Genomic DNA, 23,136 nt, shown 5'->3' on the forward strand with positions numbered 1-23,136 from the left:
GAAACACTAAAACTGAAGTCCTGTGATGAGGACAAGCCTTGAAAACCAATTCTGAAACCAGAGGGAGGTTCAGAAAAGAGACACAGATCTCAGAAGCCGGGCTCCGGGTGTCCCCACCTCTGGGGGCCTCCTGTCTGCCTGGCGAGGACCAAGGCAGAGGCCCGGCTGGGAGTGTCACCGCAGGGCGCGGCGTCCCTGAAGGGGAATAACATGTGAATGTCACACTCGAAGAAGACACAGGAGGCTGGGTTTCTCTATTTCCTGGTCTGCTTTAAGAAAAAAAAAAAAAAAGTGGCTTGAAACGGACTTCAGTCTAGACACTCACTGTAGGTGTTTGTTGACAGAAGCACCTACATCCCAAGTGTTTACCCATGAATTTCCACAGTCCTAGAGAGGGGCTCTAAAAAAGCGCCCCGTGACCCTCTGTCACTGAGTGTTTTTCGACTGGGTTGGCCTTTTAAACTTTTTCAAGAAATCATCCAAATGTGCATGTAGAGATCACAACCAAACCTCCTCGGGATAAGCTAATCCAACTATCTCCAAAGAGAGGCACAACGGGTTGAAAACTGGGGCTCCTGGGTGGCTCAGTCGGTTAAGAATCTGCTTTCAGCCCATGTCACGGTCTTGGGGTCCTGGGATCAAGCCCTGAGTTGGGGTGGGAAGGGGTGAGGGCTCCCTGCTCAGTGGAGAGTCTGCTTCTCCCTCTCCCTCTGCCCCTTCCCCTCCCGCTCATGCTCTCTCTCCCTCTCTCCCTAAAATAAAATCTTAAAAAAAAAAAAAAAACAGGATACAGTTTCCTCAAAAACATTTGAAGCAATATTTTAGATCTACAACCTCAGTCTGTTTTTTCCTAAGAGTAAAACCCTCTCCTGTTGCTCTTCTAGCGTCTTCTATTTAAGTGAAGTCAAAAGAAGAAGAAGAAGAAAAAAAAAAAACTCATGGAAACACGTGATAATGCCCTAACGAAGAAACAGAATCATTGTTATCATGTGTAGTGTAGATCTTTTGCACCATCTTCTAGAAATATCTTAGTGAGCCGAATCAACGGCCAGAATGATAAAATGACACTTCCCTGGAGGAGGAGGAGGAGGAGGAGGAGGAGGAGGAGGAGGAGGAGGAGGAGGATGGGGGGTACCAGAGGTGCCAGTGTCGCCCACAGTACCTAAAACACAATGTAGCTCGAGTACTGAGTTTAGGATTTTTGTACGTGTGCAAACCCCCCCCCCCCAAGAATGTCAAGAATTTGAACTCCCTGTTCTTAAGGTGAAAGAGCACGGTCTCAAATCTGTTCCCCGAAGAAAAGTGGTGGCGGATCCTGAGACACTGGAACCACACCAGAAAAATCTCCCGAACCGAATTCGGCAACAGACGACGAGTCCGACCTTCGGAGCTTTGGAAGGGGCTGAAAACAACATTCCCAGCGCAGGTCATTAATTAGCAGCCAGTAAGATCTCCGCGTGCATCTCAGTTAAGTCTCTAACTCCTTTATTTCAACATTTAGCTTTAGGTTTAAAATATTTGCTAAGAAAGCAGAGAGGCGATTTAACAGAGATTTTTCAAATGTGTGCCATAGTTACACATTCTGTCAACAGAGTCAAAGGAAACTATACAGCGTTTAAGTTACAAAAAACGGTTATTTCGTGTGTCGCAAACATGCCAAGAAAGCCTCCACTGCGGTGTTATTCAATTCGACAGTAGAAAAGTAAAACAGAGATGAACTCAAGCACCAGCCCAGCTCCTTCACATCTTGCAGAGACCCGCGGGGTCCATCAGCTGCATCCGCCCGCCAGTCTCCGCGAGGAAATCCTCCCTCTTGCTCCTGCTGCCAGCAGGAGGGGCTGCGGCTCACTGGGTGGGGGGGGGGGGACGCAGAAGGTCCCCCAGCCGCCCACCCTGGAAGGGGGTGGCGGAGAAAAAGCCTCTGGGCTGCAGCAGAGTGAGAGCTCCAAAGATGCCCGGCTTCCCAAAGCATTCAATGTTTGCATTACCTCCTAGCGGATAACTGAACAGGTTTGGGGTTTGCTTTCCCATTATCTAGAGCTACCAGATTCTAGAAGAGCTTGGCCACCAACCACTTCGATACGATGTTATTTGGTTGTTTTTTAAAATGCTTTAACTTTATTTTTATATTATTATTCCAACAGACTGTATGGGAGAGGCAGCGATCACTAAACACAGAACACAGCAAGACCTAACAATCAGCCAGGCTGCTCTCGGGACCCGGTCTGTCCGGCCGAGGTCGCGGGCATGCACGTCGGTAGCTCATACATTGCTACCCTGACAGCGCAGGCTGCGGAAGGAGTGAGGGAGGGGACAGATGCTGCTGTACCCTTAGAAGCTAGTTAATAAATATCATCAAAAAACAAAATTGAAAAGAAGCCCTCCGGAGCACAGCCACCTTACTTAGTTTATTCAACCAAAAAAAAAAAAAAAAAAAAAAATGGAAAAAGAAGGAAAATATTAAAACAAAAAAGTAGTTCTTAACACTAGCAGTAAATAAATTTATACAACAATTCAGTCTGTATAATATGATGAAATAAATCTACATCTTTTCTTATTTTGGTGCTTTTGAATTATACATACAGACAACAATTACAGGGACTTGTTCACAAAGCGGGTAGGGCCTGAACGGGGGCTCCCTGAACCCCCGGATGGCAACGTGCGAGTGGCCACACTGGCTGCCCAGGACAGAGAGACCTTCCTAGACAGCGGCCCATCGCTTGGAACGAATGATTTGCCTACGACTTTTTTCTTTTTTTTTTTTTTTTCCTTTTTTTTTTTTTTTTCCTTTTAATGCATCGAACAACTGTGACCAGTGAAAGGAATCAACACTGGCAGTTTGTCCGTTTGAATAGCAGACCTAGTTTCTTCTTAATTTCCATTTGTTATCTGCCCCGTATTCCTTAAAATCCTTGGCGTCCTTGATGCCTTTCTTATGGCTACCCAGATGCGATAACGTCTTCTTCAAATGTACAGTATTTCTTACAATATAAGTTATATGCAAAGTTCGCCATGGTTTGTTTTTTGTGTTTTGTTGGGGTGTTTTTTTTTTCACAGCACTAGAGAGACCCTGATAAATAGGGAATGAGAGTCTGAATGGCTTATTCACAAATGGGATCCAGATTATTCAGTGATCGAGAACGCAGACACCACAGTGAGCTCCTCTGAAAGTGGCAAACGTCATTTTGCTTTTCTGCCTTCAAAAACATAGATCCATCGGTTTTCGGCTTCATGATACTGCTCCTGCAAAAATGCACGTAGAAAGGGCTGGAGGGACTCTCGCCGGGAGGCCTAGAAGCATCGAGCAGGGGCTCTAACCCATGGCGGTGACCATACTGGAAGGATGGTGAGGTCCGAAGGAGAGGCTGGACGGGGGGTGCATCGGCGTTGGAGTGGTCAGCATGTGGCTGGAGTGGCTGAAAGGGGAAATGTGGCCGAGGGAGGACATGTGTCTGGAGAGGGCTGCAGGGTTGAACGAGCTGCTCTTGGGGAAGTCCTCCAGCGTGTCATGCACCTTTTTGCACTTTTTGGATTTGCTAGACATTTTTCGGTTTCTGGTCTGGATGCCTTCCTTCTTCATGGTCAGGGGTCTGTTGATCTAAACAAAGATCAATTTTTTTTTTTTTTTTACTTTTTGGCTGGCTCTGAAAGGGCACAGGCTTTCACACCTCACCACGGTGCCTCTGACCACCCCGCACCAGGGATCTGCTTCTGAGGAGGGGGGCCCTTCCTCCCACCCTTTCCTGTCTCCTTGCGGGGGACCCGGGGTCCTGCAGACTCGGCCTGCGGTGTGGTTCCGACTGTCAGCCTCTCTCGGTGTCAGGCACCAAGAGATCCCAGGTGAGCTGGTCCAGGCACAGGGTGTCATTGATGCTCAGCAACATCAATCACTGCAGGGAAAATATGCCTCGGGAAACCCTGTGTCCCCAAGGACCCTATTCTAGAGACCCACCCTGCACGACTGCGTTTCTCTGGGAGCTAAAATACAATGACTCGTGTTACTTCCTTAGAACCTCCTTAGAACAACAGCTCATGGAAAGGGAGGCAATAAGGAATCTCTAAGGGAAATAACATTTTGTCTCTTCGTGGGAAATCCATGCATCGCCAAAGCTACCAAGCTGAGGGGTTCCAGCCCCTGTGCCTGGAGGGACGAGGGCTGCACCCCTCTCCAAAGTAACGTCCGGAGGCCTCCCTCCTGCCTGGGCTTCGCACACTTAGGGGCGCTGTAGAAATCCTCCCCTGGAATTTCTGGGGTCGTGTTTGAATGAGGTGTCTCTTGCCCCCATCACAGCAGCCCCAACCAACAAAAGGCCTAGTTCTGACTCTGCACTTCTACCTAGAGAAGCGGCCAAGCGACCCATCCCCACCAACTTGCTAAGCACCGTGGGGTGCGCCGAACCGCGCAGGCCCGAAAGCACCCTCGTCCAGAAAATTTCAGAGCGGGAGTGAGCTCCAGGAAGGCAAGCAAGGGCCTCCTCTGAACATCATCAACTAGTCTTCAGCATCCGAGACAGCACACCACCTCCCTCTTTTGGAGAAGCCTCTAAGATACACGGGCTGGGGGTAGAGAGGCGGGGGTAGGATCAAGAGAGGGGCCTTGACAAGGCAAGCAGAGCTCACTCCCCACAACTAGTCAGAATCCGAGTCACCTCAACGGCACACATCTGCCCCGTACGGCAAACCACACAACATCTGGCCATGCGTCAGGAAAGACATCTGGAGGAGGGAAGGTCAGGGTCCCTTCCAGTCATTCTGACTCCTTAGGGAAAAGCATCCTCTTCCACCTGGGTCCTCAGGGGTGGAGGAAGAGAAGAGGCTTTCCGGTCTCCAGGACCTACCAGTCTGTTCCACAAGCTAGAACAGGAGAGTTAAGGAGGAAGACAGAGGGGCGCCTGGGAGGCTCCGTGGCTGAGCATCTGCCTTCGGCTCAGGTCCTGATCCCGGGGTCCTGGGATCGAGTCCTGTATCGGGCTCCCTGTTTGGAGCCTGCTTCTCCTTCTGCCTGTGTCTCTGCCCCTCTCTCTGTGTCTCTCATGAATAAATAAAATCTTTTAAAAGAAAAAAAAGGAGGAAGATAGAATCCAACGGCCAAGAGCAAAAGGCTGCCAACAGCACTTCTGGGAGCAGCAGACCACAGCTTCCCGGGGTGGAGCTGAGAGAGGCCGCCCCAAAGAGGGGTACCGAACCCCATGCCAGAGCTGAGACCCAGGTCCCCCTGGTGCCAGGAAAGCAGAAGAGCTAAAAGGTCACTGCCAAAAGAACATCTCAGGGTTCCTCCTTCAAAGTGACAATCAAGATAAAGATGCAGCCTGCAGAGGTGATAGGAATCTACTGTCACATCAAATCTCCCCCCAAGATAGTGTCTAGACACACAGCTCTTTACGCGGATATCTAGATATACACAGCCAGATATCTAAATATAATATCTAGTTACACAGATAGCAGCACAACCCCAGATAACTAGTCTCAACACCACCTAGATACACTGATCCTGCGATAGGTAGTTATCGAAACACCTAGATAAGGAGGAAGGAACTAACTCCCAGCGTGGGCACATGGGTACCCCAGTGGGCATAACACACACGACGCCACGAGACCATTCGCAGGTTATAAGCTCCTGTCGCCAAGCACACAGAAGTCGCCTCCTTCTGCAAAGCCTCACTAAAGCAGGGAAGGTGGAAAGACCACTTGTTGGGGAGCAAGGTTCCCCGCCAGCCACGAAGTCGGGAGCCCATTAAGGATGGGGTGGGAGAGAGAAAGAGCAGTGAAGACTTGAGAAAAATTGGTATCCTCTAGAACTTTCCCTCTTTCTTTCTTTTTTAGATGGGACACAACCAAGACCCTATGTCGTCATGGCTAAGGAGCCCCTGAAATTGAGGGCTGGTTCGTTTCCCCCACACTCCTATGCGCAGAGGAAAGAAAGATCTATATGCGGCCAATTCATTACTTTGAATTGAACCTGGGTACATCCTGAAGGGAGAATGGGTTTACTTTCCACTGGTCCATAGCAGCCCTCACACCCCCGACCTCCCCGGAAGGCCTGCGCCGTTCTCAGGCCAGTCTCAGCTCTTCTGCTCCACTGGCCAAGTTGGTTTGCACAAGACACTCGATTGTCTGAGTCATAACCTCTTCAAGTAAAACGGAAATCAACTTCTGCCCTGTCGGCATCATGGGGTGATCTGAGGCTCAAATGTAATCAAGCAACCCGAAAGTTCTTTGAAAACCAGAAATTACAGCCAAAAACAATCAGGAGAGGCTGTGGCAATGGCCAGGTAGCCCGTAAAACTCAGATGCCCCAAATCTTCCAGATTTTGATCACAAATCTGTCTGCACAGCGACGAGGGAGTCAACTCCCCAAAGTGAAAACAGAACTCAGGTTGCACTGCTGACAAACAGGTGGAGGCTGCCGTCCGTCCGAGGGTCCCAGAGACGGTGACTCGGTGACTGGTAAGACCAGTTCTGTTAGGGACCAGGAGGGGATGTGTCAGGAGGGGATGACCCCAGAGGCAGGGCCATGAGTGTCACGGAGGTCCCTGGACATGGCAGCAATGTATTATTCCCAAAAGGTAAAGAGGGAAGAGGGTGGTAGGATCACCCTGAGAAATGCTCCTGTGCCTCAAAAAAAAAAAAAAAAAATCTAAGCAGGAAAGCTTCCTCTCGATTCCCAGGTATGCCTGGGTAAGATGAGCTTGCTGCCAGAATGGCCCTGAGCAAAAAGCCCTGCCTCTTCCCCATTCAGCCCCAGACTTTGCCAGAGTCAGATTGGCAAGGAGACTTTAGGAGAAAGAAAGAGAAATGGCAATTTTTTTCTTTGTTGGAATTAATTAAACTGCAGGCCTCAGGAGGTCATGGCCTGTCAGCCAGAGTTATTTCAGGAAAACAAAAAACACCTGATTTTTTTTTTTTAATATAAAGATATTACAAAATGGGAGGACCCCCAAGTAAAAGATTGGAAACGACACAGCTAAACCCTGGCTGGGAATTCTCATTCTGCGAAAAGATGATAGAGAAGAGGAGACAAGAGTTTCTTTTCCCTGGTATGGACAACCCCACTCGGCTGCTGTCGTCCCTTCTCTGCTGGGGAGGACCAAGACGTCTGATGAAATCGGCCAGACGTTTCGTTTCACGTCTTGTACACAGAGAGTCCATTTAAAATTTACAACACGGCCTAAGCCAGCCTCCTGCCTGCCCCCCAGTGACAGAGCCATCCTGTCCCAGCACTCCATGGGCCCTGCACACCATTCCACCCAATTCTATCCACCTTTCCCCTCCACCCCCTTGCTTGCTCTCTTTCCCTCTTTTGCAAAAAGTTTCCACTGCAAGGAAACATTGAAATAGAATGGTTTTCCAAAGGGAAGACAGGAGAGCCCAGGCCAGGCCCACCTCAGGCCATTGGATGGTGGCATCGTGGTGTTTTCCACACGGACCTGGGGCCACTGGGTCCCTCCTTGACCTACACTCTCCGGGCTCAGCACAGCCATGGGGTACAGAGCACTTGGCCCAAAGGAGGGCGATCAAATGGAGAAGGGGACCTGGAACAGGAGACGCCGTCTCCTGGGCATCCCCAAGAAAGGAGCCGGGCCTGGGCCCAGGACACTTACATTATGCAGCTTGTAGTACAGCCCACAGGCATTACAGACGGGGTCTCCGTTGGCATTTCTTCTCCAGAGGGTAGTAGTGGTGGTTTGACAGTTCGCACAGGACGTCCCTGCCCTTCTTGCTGCCGACTGGGAGTGGGGAGAGAGGGTAAAATCAAAGCAAATGTTAAATGTGTTTTCAGAACTACGGGGACACACTTAAAAAAAAAAAAAAAAAGGAAAAGGAAAAAAGAAAAAATTATCATTGAAATCAAAACTAGCAAGTGGCCCACATGAAAGTAATAAAGATCCCCAAAAGCTGCCTCAAGAAGAAAAATTCAGCCAATCCACTGGCATAGGAGCCTGTCAGACTGTCGTCAAGGGGTTCAGAATTCAGCCTGCCGTCCTATGGGGCAGCAAGGGATAGGTCAGAGAGCCAGCGCCACCTCCCCGAGCTAATGACCCCCCTGCCTGAGCCTCACCCAGCAAAGTTCGCCAGATGTGTAATGTGTATGGGTAGTGACCCTGAATTAACCACGTTCGTTAGGGACCCGGCTCCCAGTACCCCTGGTCCACCAGACTCACAGGAGGCCTCTTTCAAGGGCAACTGCCCAGCTCAATCCTCAAGGAGGCTACCGGCCATCACGACACACTGACAGCGGAGGAAGAGCAAGCCCAAACACGGGGAGCGCTTGACAGCTCCCAAATAAAGAAATGCTGGATCAGAAAGAGAAGAGAGGGCCAGCTCGGTCCGAGAGCACCCGTGCCTGTGTCGGAGGTGGGGGGCCGTGCACCCCCAGGACGTGCCATCCGGGAAGCACCAGGCAGGACATCCCTCATGAGCTAGACTCCAGCAAACGTGCAGCGGCCCTACGGTTGCATGGCCCGTCCCTTCCAGGCTCGGTCACTCCTGCTGACCGCCACCCTCATTCTCTCTAGGTGGCTTTCAGTTCATGAGACAAACTGAAAAGAATGAAGAATTCTGCTAATCAACAGGAACCCACCCACCCCGTCCTGCTCTCATCTCATTTCACCTTCGTGAAATTAGGTATTTCCTATTTGCTGTTCACAGAGAGCACAAGAGTTGCAGGTCAGATGTCAGGCTCAGCTTGAATTTTAATTATCGGATTGTGTCACTGCCTTCATTTCCTTTAAGAGGGAGATTTTTTTTTCTTTCGCTTTTTGACGCACTTAAATTTACGAGGGTATGAGTCCCTATGTCCACGTTTTAAAAAAAAAATTTTAAACTTAAAAACTTTCCATAGAAAATGAAGTTGGGTCCCTTTTAACGTATACCCCTGTCAATCCGGCACCCCTCCCCCAACATAAAAAGGCAATTTTAACTGAGAAAGTAGGCCCCTGCTCTGGACTCAAATATCTTACCAAAGTCAAGAGGGAGAGAGAGAGAGAGAGAGATACCGGCTATCTGTGATCTAGAAAATTCTGGCATGTTTATGAAAGAGCCCGAGATAAAACTATAGGGATCGTGCTGTGCTTTTTCTTTTTTCTTTTTTTTCCTTCAATATTTCATCAAGCAAAAAGTTAGGCCAAACACCCAAAGCTGCCAGATATGGGGAAAACCTGGTAGTTATTCCGAATTAAGCAGACTGCTTCTGTTCCCTTCAAACCACTAAACCGTCCCACAGATATGCTTCTCTTTCCTACAAGCTTAAATAGCAGAGCTATGGCTTCCCCCACACACACCCCATGATTATTTTCTGCATTCTGGGGGGAAAAAAAAAAAAAACACCTAGAAGTCAAAACAGCTCTTCTCTGTCATGACTGAGAAAGCTCTAACTTTCTGGCCGTCCCTTCTGGAAACAGTTCACCACAATCCTGGAGGCACCGCCGCCTCTGGCACCGCACGCTTGCGCCCACCTGCCTTCAAGAACCTCACTGAGCTGCATCTGACCTACCTGTCACTCGTATCCTCTAGGGAAGAAATTGCTACATAAAATCAGGCCTTAATGATTCTGACAACGATGTTATCATGTGATCATTTTTCTCTTCCTGTACTTTTTTTCTTTAGAACAGATACTCAGATGCAGTCGATGAATATCTACGCGGGCACCAGATTTCCCAGCTCAGCAACTTCTAATGTGTACTACGAGCCCAGAATGCCAGCGGGTAAAATCCAAGCCCCAAGCGATGAGGTTCCTGGTACAGTCCCTCCCAGTAATATTGACAGTAACATAAATACGTAAAGCGGCCTCAGCATACATCTCCTGTCCCCAGACTTGATGCGAATTTATACAGAACCTCTAAAAGCCACACTGTTTGGTTCTCTAGCAGGAGACAAAGTACATTAATAAAGCAGGCTCTCCTCAGCTAGCCATCAGACATATGGAAACCCTGGCAACACTCGGAAAAAAAATATTCTATTTTATGGCTCTTCTCTCCAGTCATTTCTTCTATTTCCTGCATGAGTTTATTCAGTGTTAGATATGCATCTATCGGAAGAGCTAGCCACATTCTGGGCTGGGTGGTCTTCGGTGAATCTGCAAACGTGCACAGCCAAGAGAGCAAAGTGGGGAGGTGGAGCTGGCCCGAAGGAGCAGGAAATATAGAGGGAAGAAAAAGAAAGTTCTAGGTAACTCAGAAGTCAAACGCGTCTAAGCGCTAAAAAATATATACATGATATCCTGACTGTGCTCTGAGTCGGTCTCTGGAGCATATGAATTCCATGGAACTAAAAACATAAAACCACTCAGAACGGATGAGTAAGAAAGAAAAGACAGCTTAAAATGTGACAGCCAATGAACACCAGAATTAAAAGCAATTATTACTCAGAGTTCTAGAGATTTCTTATGAAAGGAGAATAAAGACAAACTTATATAAAATGCAAGTAGAGCCCTCCTATGCAACAATCTGCCCAGACAGAAGAAACCCCAAGAAAATGTCAAATGCACTCTTGCTCATCAACCAGCCCATACTCTCAGACTTTATACCCTCTTTGTTCTTATTCTTTTTTACCTTAAAAAAAAAAAAGTTCAATTATCAGGATGGTACCATGACTTATTTTAAGAATTAAGTTTTTGTTGTTAGTTTTGTTTCTTTCCCTCTCCTTCTTTCCTTTTTCTTTTCTTTCTTTTTTCCTTTTTTTTTTTTTTTTTTTTTTACTAAGGCCAGGTTTTGAGTGATTCAGAGCATTCTTTTGTGGTGCGATCATATTCATTCTGTGCTAACACCTCCAGCCATTTTTTTTTTTTTTCAAACACGTCTTGTTCTGATACGTTCAAACATCTTGATGTTTAGGTTGGGGAAGCTGGGTTGTTGTTTATGAGTTATCTCCAGTGCTCAGATATCCGGCAGCTTTTTCCTAGGAAGTTAGCTTTGCACATGAGAGAAGGGAAAAAAAAATACCCAAGTGCATGGAGACTGAGTGGGGGGAGGTTGAGAATGGCTGAGAAGGGGGCAAAGATCAGAAGGAATAAAGCCGGGAGAGGGAGAGGATTGCCAAAAAAATTAAAGTCACGTGGGCACTTCCATCCCTAGAAAGTTTTTCCTTCTTCTGAAAAGGATGTGAAAGGTGTTGAGTTGCGCTAAAATCTGATGGAGATGACAAATAATTCTTTAAAAAGAACACAGAGGATTTGTTTCTCCCACACACAACACACACACACTTAGAATTTGATGGATGCTGCTTTATCCATTAATCTGCATGAGGAAACTCACCTCCTCCCCTCTCTACTTGGTGAATGTCATCACCACAAAAAGCATTTTGATCTCTTGACTGTGGTTAGGGTTATCATTTGCCAAGCCTGCTTTTATTTGTCTGCTACATACACTTGCTACTCAATCCGAGCCCGAGGTTCCTAAGACAAGTTCACAAATGAACTTCTCCTGCTAGTTTCCCTTCTAAATAGCTCAGAGTACTCCTGAGGCTTGAGAGAAGTTTAAAGAAAAAAGGAAGGAGGGGATTACAAACCATCACCCTCCCAAGCAGTAGTTCAAAGGGAAAATACCACCAAATGTTACAGGAGACCAAGAGGCAAGGCAGGAATCACACGGTTTCCCCCACACCCCACCCCTCCAAAATCTTGAGCTGCAGAAAGCCCTCAACCCTGAAGACCAGGAAAGAAGAAAAGCTCAGCCAGATCCAGTGGCTGCCGTCTGTGGGATTCAGCTAATTGGCCCCATCAGTCATACAGCCTGGGCACACGAGACCCCTCCGTGGCACAAAGTGTGCTCACTTCCTCGGGGACCTGCCACTTAGGGACCTGTCCTGGAGGGTGCCCGGCCCGTTCCATCTGCACACAACACTTCTCCGTCCGTGGCACAGGGATCACACCCACGAATCTGAACTCGGTTGCCCTGGTCCTAGTCCGGCTCTCCTTCTATTTGCAGACACATCAGAGATTTGCTAACCAAAAAGCCAGCATGCTTAGAAATGGGGCGAGCAACTTAGGAAATGGCAAAGGGGAAAAAAGAGAGAGGAGAGGGAGAACTTTCTTTGCTGTCTATCTAATTTGAGAAAAGAAAAAAGGCGGGGGGGGGGGGGCGGGGGGGGGAATGATCCCAAGCAAGCTGACATGATTTTGAGCTGTCCTGCCAATTTCCTGCAGAAAGCTCTCCTTCCTGAGGAGAGGAAATTAAAAACACACAATGGTCAGTGTTGGATCAGTGTTCCTCGAACTCACCAGCCTTCGCTTGGGCTTGATAAGGGGTCGGTTCTGTCCATTCATTTTGTGATAGAGCCCACAGGCGTTGCACAGGTAGTGCCCGGTGCCGTCCCGTCGCCACAGGGGGGTTGAGGTGGCCCCGCAGTTCACGCACTCCCTGCCTTCTGGAAACAAGATCACATATAAGTCACTTATGGAAGGAAAACCGACAGCCCGCAGAAGGAGGGAATGAAAGTAACATTGGGAACTTTTTTCTTCCCCCCTCTCTGCTCCCTCCATTGGGGAACTTCCAGCACCACCGCCGCAGCCACCACCACCACCACCACTGCTGCAGCCGCAGCCCCCACTTCCCTTAAGGTGGCTCCCAGGTGGGAAAGAGTCACCGTCTGGCCCTGTCATGGCTTAACCATTGCCTTACACGTTCAGCTCCCGCCCCAAGAAGTGGCTCATGAATAACCAGCAGCAGAACTTTGCCCTGGGCCTGCCTGATCGATGGGGAAGATCCTGCGCAGCCAAGAAGGAAGGCAAATTGCAACTTGAAATAGTTCCCTGAGAAAATCCTAAATCCGGACGGGACCATGACCCGGCAAGACATCCCCCTCGGCCTCCTCCCTCGAAGGAAAACAAAAGGGGCCCCATTATCATCGTGGGGTCTGTCTATAGGGATCGATGGGATCCTGAAGATTAGGACCGGGAGGAAAGGAAAGATGAATCGATGGCTAGATAGATAAACAGATAATAAATAGATGAATAGATTCATCAATTGGCTGATTGATTTTCAGGACCTGAGGCTTTAGATTTTCAATACAACTGGAGGTGTCCCCGGCTGGCAAATAATAGACAAGACCCGGTGGGGTCCGCTCATTCCCCTCCCCACCCCCACCACCTTTTTCCTCTCTTAGAAAAGAACAAGGTTTTCTATGATGTGCCAGCCCCGTGGTGACGAAGGCGAAGGAGGACCCCAGCTGGAGCAGGCCAGGAGGTGCTGGAGGGAACCCCCGGAGATGTTGTCGGGTGAAAAGGAGAAGGAGGGCACGTTTGGAAGGAGCAGCATGAGGAGCAGATCAGGAGAAAAGGCCAATTAAAGAAAGGAGGGGGGCGGCCTCTGGGTCAGCTCATTAACCAAGGCCTTCCTGCAGTTGCTCTTTTTCCAAAAAAACAAACAAACAAAATAAACAAAAAAACCGGCCAGGCCGGTTCACTCCAGGGGCGGGAGAGTGACCCAGACCCATCTCCGGAGGGAAAGCTCCTGGAGAGAATCCCTCAAAATACCATTTTAGGACCACAGTGGGGGGAGTTTGCTCACTGATTTCTTTCCAATTTCTGTGGGAGAACCTGCCCACCTCTGGGGGGGGGGCTCACCGTCCTGGCGGGCATGTACCAGCATCTCCGCCAACAGAGCCAGACTGGGAGGGGCTCACCCCCCCACCCCGCCCCTGCTCCCCCACCCACAGGCGACCCTGGGAGAGCCAGGGGCTTCAGTGGAGATGGTCTCCCAAGAGGAGGAGTCGGAGAGGGTTTCGCTTTCCCTGGGGGGTGCCAGGAGGGAGGTCTGGGAGGGTGGCAGGGGGCAGAGATGAGCCCCTAAGGGTTATTGCGTTTTCTGAGATTCGTGGGCTAATTCCAAAGTACCAGGAAGACAGGGCGGGCGGAGGAAGGGAACGGGCAGGCTGCCTGGGAATCTGGATGATGCCCTCTGGCTTGGGGGCCCCAGGACCCGTCTGGCCTTGGGAAACCCCTCGACCAAGAATGAAGGACGAGGGGGGGTTCACACCTGTAAGCCTGTTCTTTTCTCCAGGGACAGGTTCTGAAGAAGAAAAAGACTTTCAGAAATGGAGGGCTTTGCCTGACACTGGAGTTCATAATAGTGCTGGGTAAATTTTTGTCTACTTTCCTCTTTTTAAAAAAAAAAAAAGTATGTAAGGAGTTAAGAGAAATGACATATATATATTTTCCCCCCAAATTCCAAAAAGCTGTTCAACCCAGGGTCTACAGAGAGCCTCCCAGGAGCCACTGACATTATTCACAAACCCGAGCCGGGCCAGGAGCACATGTCCAGGTACCCAACAGTATCTAACAGTCCTCAAAAAAGGCTGGGAACTCAGTTACATCCAGGCCCCCTCCACTGGGGGGGTCAGAAACCTGCGGCCTGGGCCCAGAGGAAGAGGCAAGGGTGAGGGGGCGAGGAGGGGGCTGCTGCAGCCCAGCCAGGGGGCGGGCAGATCCTGCGGCCCCAGTGCCCCAAGCAGGCCCCAGGGCAGCCCCTTCTGGGGGGGCAGCGACACCGGGGCTCCAGGCCCCCTCCCCATCCACCGAGGCGGGGGGGGGGCCTCTGGGGTCCCTGGTCACCGCGTCCCTCTCCTGCTGGGCTGGCCCCCCGCCTCCCCCGGCTGGCTGCTACAGCTCGGGTGGGGTGGATCCCCGGCTGGTCCCCGCCGAAGCTGGCGTGGGGCTGGCAGCCTGCTCCCGGGCACCCGGGGCTGGGGGATCTCCCGGCCCTGACGTGATGAGACTGATTTCCTTTCCTTTGTCAGGCAGCAGGGAGGATGACAGCTTCCTTTTCAGAGGGACCTTCAGAACTCGCCATGCTTGCCTCTCCTGCGAGGCTCTGCACACTAGAGCAATTTTCTATCTTGATTCACTCCGCAAGTTTGCACGATTGCCTCGTCTGGCTTTTGCTGATTTTTCCCCCCCTTTTCTCATTGTTGCCTCTAGTCTGTGACTTCAGCAAGCCACCCATTTTCCTAACGGAGGCCCTGGCTGTCTCCTGCCCCCTCTCCGCGTCCCCGCTCTCTGCCCGCAGGAGCGGCTCACACAGGCACCTCTGTCTTAGGTGACAGGAGAGCCACTGAGCCGCCGGGCCTCTCGACACCCGACAGCCACGTTCAAGCACCCCCCTGGGCCTCCAGCTGAAATCCTGGGGCCCGGCTGGAAGGGGCAGGGGAGGAGCAGGGCCGGAGGCTGTGGAGGGGAAGGTGGGCCGAGGTGCCCGTGTCCCAGGAGGCCGAGGGCAGCCACGGAAGGGCCCGTGGCTAAAAGGCTTTTGTCTTTTGTTTGCAGAGGGACCCGGGCTGCCCGGCAGCGGCCTCAGAGAGGCACTAGGTGCCCTAACCACCGCCTCAACCGTTTCTCCAAAACGCGACGACAGCCCTCTCTCCTCCTGCCTCCACCTTCGGCAAGTGCATTTGCACAGAGTTCAAAAAAAAAAAAAAAAAAAAAAAAAAGGCAGCAACCACTAAACCCCTAAACCCCAGAGAACTCCCTGAAGAACTGTGCCATTTCCACCGTCTCCACCCAGAAGGGTCTAGAAACCCTCCTCCCCACTCCCACACTCCCGAAAGTCCCAGCTCCCTGGCTGCCCAGGTGTGCTGCTTTGGGGTTTCTGACTGTGAGAAAGGAATAAGAAGGAGGAAGTAAAGAGCCAAATGGCAATGTCTGCCCTCCGCTCCCCACCTACCAAAAAATAAAAATAAAGAAATAATAATAAAAAAAATACAATAGATGAGGTCCGTAGGCAGCTTCTGGTTCTGGCGCAGGGGGAGTGCAGCTCCTCTCTCCTCCCTCCCCGCCCCCAACCACTCAGGGGCTGAAGGAAAGAGTGAGAGAAAGGGAAAGACCAGCCCAAGGTGTGTGCACCCGGAGGGGAGAGAAACCAAAAAGTCGTCCTGTCCCCTCCCCCACACTAACCACCACTCCGGCCTCGGCCACCGCGATCTTCCCCTCAAAACTCTGCGCTGCCAGAAAAGAGAACTTTAAAATACAAAAACCAAAGGAAAAAAAAAAACAAAAATACAAAAATTCCCATCACTACCTCAACGTGCATCGGTTTGCTCTCTTGGCAAAGCAGTCCTCCAGGCCTGATCTGGGCCCGGGTCCCCCACCCCCACCCCAGGGACAGCTGAACCCCATTTCCCTGGGACCCTGCCCCCCAGCCCCGGGCCCAGCCCCCGGCCAGGCGGCGCGGCCACCGCTCTCTCTGCCTGTGCTCCCTTCCCCTCGCTTTCTCTTTGACTCCACCAGCTAGCCTACCTCCCTCTCCCTCTGCCGACTTTCATGTACTGAACACGCAGGTCTGAGTTTCTCTGTCAGCCTAACCGCATCCGGACTCTATTAAAGTTCCTGGCGCGGGATAAACAATGCAACTGTCGCGTGCAGCAGTCTGAAAATAATTGGATTAGCTAAAACATATCAACTAAATAGAGACAGTCCTGCCCAGGCAGTTGGAGTGAATGTCACCCTGGAAAAAAAAAAAAAAAAAACCCTGCAAACTGATCTCATGGTCACTGGGCTCCCAGAGCCGTCCCTCGGAAGTTTTTTCAACCCGGGTTTTTTGCAAACCCGGTTTCAAGACGGCTCGGCCCACCCATCCAAGACAAGTGATTTTCACCACTGCTTTGTATGTAGGATCTCTATAGGTAGAGGGCAGAGGTGACACGTTGGAATGAGCCGGGACAGACACACGCCTCCCCCCCCAAAATGGACCCACCCAGGGAGACAGAACAATCTTCGAAAAACCGCCTTTTAAAATACAGCTGAATCGCATGGGAGAGAATCCCCAGGTCTCTCCACCACTCTGGTTAGGAGGAAGATTGGCGATGACCTGTCTTATTTTGAAAGCCAGGATGTATTCCGTGTGGGTTTGGTGTTTGGTTCTAAAGCAAGCGTGTGCACCCAGGGAAGAAAGATGCAGCGCGCTTTTAGGCAGGGGGTGCTTTTTTTGAGGGAGGATGAGCAGAGGAAGCGGAGACCCGCACCTGGGGAACGTCGTGCAGTCCTCCCTCCCTCCTCTGGCTGCGGCTCAGTGGAGGAATAGGTCCTAAGACGTCCTCCTGCCCCTGCCTGTGCCGTCACCACAGGTGACTGGCCCACTGGACTGCTTGTTTCCATTCCAGTCGCCCCTGGGGGGACAGAGCCTACCTCTCTCCCAGAAGTTAGGGCGACGGTCCCCCTCTTCCACGCAAAGAATACATACGCCTGCTGCTTTTGCCAGGGTCCTGCCTGCACCACCACCCACCACCACCCCAACCCTCCACAAAAACAGACACACGCTTTATTTATCCCTGTCTGTGCACAGCACTGTCCTGTGTTGCCTGCATGACCCCCTCCGAGCTGAGCCCGGAGGAACAGACGGCCGGCCGCAGAGGCCAGGGGGGTCATAGGAGGGACCTATGTTTGTTTAGGTTCCAGGAGGTTTCGTTTTAGCATTAAACACTAAAGATTTATTCCCTGGGCTTTCCATTTGGTCTTGGAAACTGGCTAAAGGTTACTGGAAGAACCCAAAGGTCCCGAAGCAGGCAGGACAGGGTATTTGTTTTTGTTTGTCTCTTTCCTTCCCAGCTCACGGTGGTGGTGGTGGGGAGGGGGGTAAATTAGATCCCACTTCCCCTCTGCTCCCAGGACTGCAGTGAGATAGGACACACCTCATTCTTGCCACCCTCCCCTCCCCACCCCGCTGGAAGAAAGGGAAGAAAGCAAATCTCGCAAAGGAAAGGTCTGCAACAACCAGCCAGCTGCCTCCTCCCTGCCCCGGATTGAGGAGGAGAGGTGGGAGGAGGCCAGAGGCACCCCCTCCCGGGGCCCCTGCCCCAGGGGGTTGAGGGGGGGCAGAGAAGGTTCCTACCTGTGCTGGATCTCGCCTTGGGCCTCGACTTACATCCGAAGCCGGTGGGGGAGCCCCCCAGCAGGCTGCTGGGCGGGAAGAGTCCGGAGCTGTATTCAGGGGACGTAGGGCGGGTACGTGGTGATGGGGTGGTGGGCCGAGGACGCGGCCCCCCCCAGGGTGGTCATGCTGCCCCGCGAGTGCGTGGACTCGAGCTTCATGCTGTCGGGCAGCGGCACCTGGTACTTGATGCACTCCTTCTCGTCCTGCCGGGCCGAGCCGGCCGAGCCCGGGGTGGACAGGGACGGGTCCGGGGAGACGTCCTTCGGCGGGGTGGGCGGGAAGGTGAAGAGGTGCGGGCTGGAGTGGCCCGCCGACAGCGAGGACGACGAGGCCGGGGGGTAGACGGAGAGGGGCCCCGGGGAGCCGTGGTGGATGGACGTCTTGGAGAAGGGGCTGAGGTTCCAGGGCGAAGCGGTGTGGTGGCTGCCCAGAGCTTTGCCGCCGTCCAGCCAGGGCAGGGATCCGTGCAGCAGAGGCGGGCGGCACACCTGGCTCCCTGAGCGGGGAGGGGGGCGGGGAGGCAGGAGAGAGAAATGCCGGTGAGAGCAGCTCCCCAGGCCCTCAGACACCCCGGTGGCTCTCCCCCTTGCACCCGGCCTCCCAGCCGGGGCAGCCCTGACACTCGCTGCACCTGGCCGCAGGCCCACGCCTCAGTCCAGGCCGGCCCTCCCCTACCTTGGCCAGCACACCCAGTATACCCCTCCCTCCCACCCCACCGTCCCATGCAATCCAGCAGCATCAAGGGCCTGGGCCGGGCACCTCCTGACACCCAGGAGGTGCCCGCTGGCAGTGGGGAGAGCCCCTGGGCTTATTCGGTTTCTCCAGATAGACTTTCTAAATGGCATCCCCTGAGGTCCCTCTCTGGAAACTGACTTGATTTATTGGTTTCCTTCAATGGCCCAGCGGCCCCCATCCCAGACCTAATCCCAGCCAGCCCGATAAGAGTCGGCTGTGAATAATGAGGCCTGATGGGGTGAGCCTGGCCGCACAACTGCTCCACACCAGGAAAATACACGGAACCCAGAGAGAGGCCCAGCTCCCGAGGCCCAGCGCCAGGAAGGAGGGTGCTTGCAAGGGAAGAGAGGGAGCATTTGGGGGTTACCTTCAAGTAACCCTGCCTGGGCGCTCAATCATAACTGGCAAGGCCTGAAATGGGATTTGCAAGGGCATTTTAACTGCCCAAACTGTTGGAGGAACTTTCCAAGGCAGGACCCTGCCTCTCTGACCCTCCCAGATCCTAGAGAAGAAAAACAGAGTAAACCCCATCTTGCCCTCAAAGTTGTGATTCCACCGGTGCCAATCGTGGGTTTTCACCTGAGCCCCTGCGACACAAAAGTCCCGTGTCTGTACAGATCTCCCTTATTCACGGAGCCTATTTAAAATGCCTGCATGCGAAATGCACAGTTTTGGGACTGGCCATCCCTCCAGCAAGTCCATACACCCTGAGAGGGGCAAATGCAAACTGCAGGCGCAAATCCACACACTTATTGATCTTTTTAATCCACTACCTGCCTCAGCGTTTGACATTCTATTTAACCATTAAGAACAATACTGAAACTAAAATCTTGAGAGAGGAAGGGGAGGGGAGGGGGAAGGAGAGTTCTCTGAACGCCAAGGGTCAAGATTCATGTTATGCAGGAAGTAGTATAGTAAATAATATTAAGTCTGCATCTACCACATTTCCACTTAACTGCTGATCTGCACAGAACGAGGGCAAAGAGCGCCCCATCCGCAGAAACGATTGTTTAAAACCTGGTGACAGCAGGGCGGACGACGCCTGCTGCCGGAGGGGCTCTGTCATCGGCGCCGAGTCAGGCTCCGAGTCGGGGGACCAGGGAAGACCTCGGTCGCCCGGACTAAGAGCGACTCACGTTTTCTCCGCCTGGAAGGGTGCCTCTATTTCTCCTATAGGAACCCACTCCCGCTGCAAAGCTTAGAGCTTTTATCCACACACACACACACACACACACACACACCCCTCCCAACCCTCTATCTACGCAGGGCTGGATTTCTTAATGTTTCCGAGCCCGGCTAAACTTTTCAAGGTGAAAGAGAAAGAAAAAAAAAAAAAAAAAGGAAAGGAAAGGAAAAGAAAAGACAGCTGAAATCGCCCCCATGTAAAAGGAAACCCTGGTGGATCCTAAATCTTCTTGGGGAGGCTACTGGGGCTGTTGTAGGCCGGAGGACAGAGTAAGGCAAGAGTTGCCGGGAGCAGGCAATGAGGCCACCTAAAAGCAAAGACGCAGGAAAATTCTGTGCAGCCGGGAATCTAGTTAGCTTCAAACGTGTCCAGTTTAAGGCAGCAGCCCCTCCACCAAACCCTGTCAAGTACCAGAATTCAAAATTCCAGCTCTCAGAGCGAGGGGCCAGCAGACCTGCCTAGGAACCGAATGCACTAGCTCTGGGGGAAAGGTCAAAACACAAGGCATGTGAATCAAAAATTTTTTCGGGCCTTTCCGAAAAATGTGCCAGGGGGAAAAAAAGAAACTGAGGCACACTGGCAGAGACCCCCTCCTCCCCCACCCCCGCCCCGCCTTGTGCGCCCCCAGAAGCAACTACAGGATCCCTGGGGGAGCGGAGCCCTTTGAGGGGACCAGGTCGGGGGCGGGTCTGGCCGGCGCGGGGCCCGGGACCCCCCGGAGCTGCGGCCGCACCTGGAGCGGGGGCTGCAGCGGGGCGCCCGCCAGGTGAGCGCCAGGCCCGGGCGCCCTGGCCGCGGGGAGACGCCTGCTGCGACTCTTTTAAAAAACACACTCTCGCGGCGACCGAGACTGCTTCCTCGCCCATTTCCGGGCCCCAATCTTTTTAGGTTGTAGCAGGAACGGCGCTCGGGGGCTTTCGCTGGGTCTCCCCAGCCGCCCCGGTGGGTCCCCGAGCTCCCCCTGCTCCCGCCTCCCGGGGGCGCGGCGGGGGTCCCCGCACCCGGGGCGCACTCACCGTGGTGGGTCGGAGGGTACCTCTGCACCGTGGCCCTCACCGAGTTCCCATAGTACGAAGGGACGTGGTTGCCTTGACCGTCGATGTTAAAAAGTACATCCACCTCCTCGGGCAGCGGGTACTGCGCCGGGTCCATGTAGGAGTGGCCGAGGCCCGGGTGGTGCGTGTCCGGGTGCTGCCCGTTGAGGACCGCGGGGTGGTGGTGGCTCACCCAGCGCGGCTGGTCCGCCGTCACCTCCATGGCCCCGGCTGCGCTCGCGCCTCTCGCCCGGCCCGGAACCCGCGCGCGGAGAGGGAGGGCGGCGGTCGGGCTGGGGCGGGGCGGGGAGGGGTCGGGGGGCTCCGAGGCCCTGCAGGTGCTCCTGCCGTCGGAGGGGCGGGGGGGGGGTGTCGAGTGATCTGTTTGCAGTGGGGCAAAGGGAGAGCTGGGGAGGAAAGGTGAGCAGAGGAGATTTAAAAATATATATCTGAGCAGTAGTTTGGCAAAGAGGAGAAGAGGAAGGAAAAGCAAATTCCCCCCACTCCAAAAAAAAAAAAAAATATATATATATATATATATATATATAGGCACGGGAGGATAAAGGGGAGGGGGCACCAAATTCTAAAAGAGGGGAGGGCGAGCGAAGGTGGCTGGAATTTTTGCAGAGGAGGCTCTTCTGCACCGGGGCTGGCTCAGCGGCTCCGAGGCTGAGGCTCTCCGCGGGCCACCTGCGAAGGAGAGAAGGGGGAGACCTGGATGAGCTCCTAAGTACTGGAGCACCTGAGTTTATCAAGTGGCACCACCTCCCCGCGAGCCGCCCGGCCCCGCGCCCGCGCCCGCGCACCCAGGACACGCGCACACACGCGCGCTCGCGCACGCCTCCTCCCGAGCGAGGCCAACCGGGACGCGGCCGCCCGGGGACCAGGGCCCTGCACCCGCTGCGCGGTGGCATCGGCCCGACAGCTCCCTCCCTCGCCCCCCGCCGCCGCCACCTCCACCGCCTCCACCACCTCCACCACCACCACCATCCCACATCCCACCTCCCTCCACCACCCCCCCTCCGAGGGGACAGCGATCCCCGGACCTTCCTTCCAGGCCTCGAGAAACTCTCCCAAGGAGGACGGCAGGGTTTAAAGTGTGTTAAAGTCCTCCCACATGGGGCGAGGAGGGGAAAAAATTAAAAAAAAAAAAAAAAGAAAGAAAGAAAGAAAAAAAGAAGAAGAAAGAAGGGAAAAAAATCAAACTTAAAAAAAAAAAAAAGTTGCCAGTACCAACCTGGGTAGCGAGCAGTGAGGAGGAGGAGGAGGAGGAGGTGGAGGAGGAGGAGGAGGAGGCGTGTGACCTGGCAGACCAGAAACTGCTCGGTCAGGTTGCGTGGCTCGCTCTGTCGCGCGCGCTCTCCGTCTCTCTCTCTTTTCCTCTCTCTCTCTGTCTCTTTCTCCCTCTCTCAGTATTTTTTTTTTTTTTACAGGGAATGCATTCTTTCTGAAAGTATCAAGACGGCGCCAGGCAGCTCAGTGTTCGCAGACAGCTGTGGCGCGACAGAACTTAAGGAGGTTCTAGTGTCATCCGCGCCGAGGGGGAGGAGCCTGGCGCTGGCGAGGAGGGGACAGGATCACCAGCACAAGGAAACTGCAACCCAAACCCGCTGCAGGACCTCACCGCCCCCCCCGCCGCCCCCCTGCCTTGCACCCCTCCGCCCCAGCTCCCGCCCCTGCACTGACCGGAAGGGGGGCGCCGCGGAGGGCGGCCCGGGGGCGCAGGGGCGGCGGCCCGGGTGGGCCAGGCCCGCGGGGTTTGGGGCGGAGGGGGCGGGCTGGAGGGAATTTGCGCTCTGGCCCTTTAAAGGTGGCTCCCGCTCCTGCCAATTCATTCCGGCTCGGTGGATTATTCCGTGCCGGGGAAGCCGGCCTGCCCCATTCATAAAGTACATTTCTACAGGCGGCCTTTCTTTTTCAGACTTTTTTTTTTTTCCTCTCTTAATAATGACCAAACTTGTTTTTAAATTCAATGCAGGGTTTTGGGGAGGTGATTGCTTTTTGTTTGTTTGTTTCTTTTTTTTTTTTTTTTTTTTTTGGAGCTCTGTGCATATACCACGGATCAGAAGGTATTTTTTTTTTTTTTAAATGCCAAAGTCCTTTGAGGTTTGCCTCTGGAGAGAATTGCCTAAGCGGCTTGAGGAGTGGGGCAAGAGGAGTAACCCTTACTGGGATGTCCCGGTGACCCTGGTGGTCGTCGTCAACGTTTCCCCCCCAGCCTTTTGTGCTCGCGAGCCCCACGCATGGAGGTCCCCGCTGTTGCAGCTGTCCCGTCTAGACCTGACACTTGGGGTCGGTGCGTGCTTCTCACTTGAGTGGC

At 52.9% G+C, this 23,136-nt stretch overlaps 1 protein-coding gene across 1 annotated transcript; it reads right to left on the reverse strand.

Moving 5' to 3' along the window:
• Window positions 1-1,468: 1,468 nt before the first annotated feature.
• Window positions 1,469-22,413, reverse strand: GATA3 (GATA binding protein 3). Its single transcript, XM_041768172.1, is given in 7 exon segments — window positions 1,469-3,598; window positions 7,602-7,727; window positions 12,218-12,363; window positions 17,820-17,919; window positions 17,921-18,357; window positions 20,799-21,506; window positions 22,054-22,413. Coding segments are annotated over 6 exon segments (1,335 nt in total). The 5' UTR covers window positions 21,040-21,506; window positions 22,054-22,413; the 3' UTR covers window positions 1,469-3,313.
• Window positions 22,414-23,136: the final 723 nt, after the last annotated feature.

This window comes from Vulpes lagopus, chromosome 8 (assembly GCF_018345385.1).
Source record: "Vulpes lagopus strain Blue_001 chromosome 8, ASM1834538v1, whole genome shotgun sequence".
In the NCBI taxonomy this organism is placed as follows: Eukaryota; Metazoa; Chordata; class Mammalia; order Carnivora; family Canidae; genus Vulpes; species Vulpes lagopus.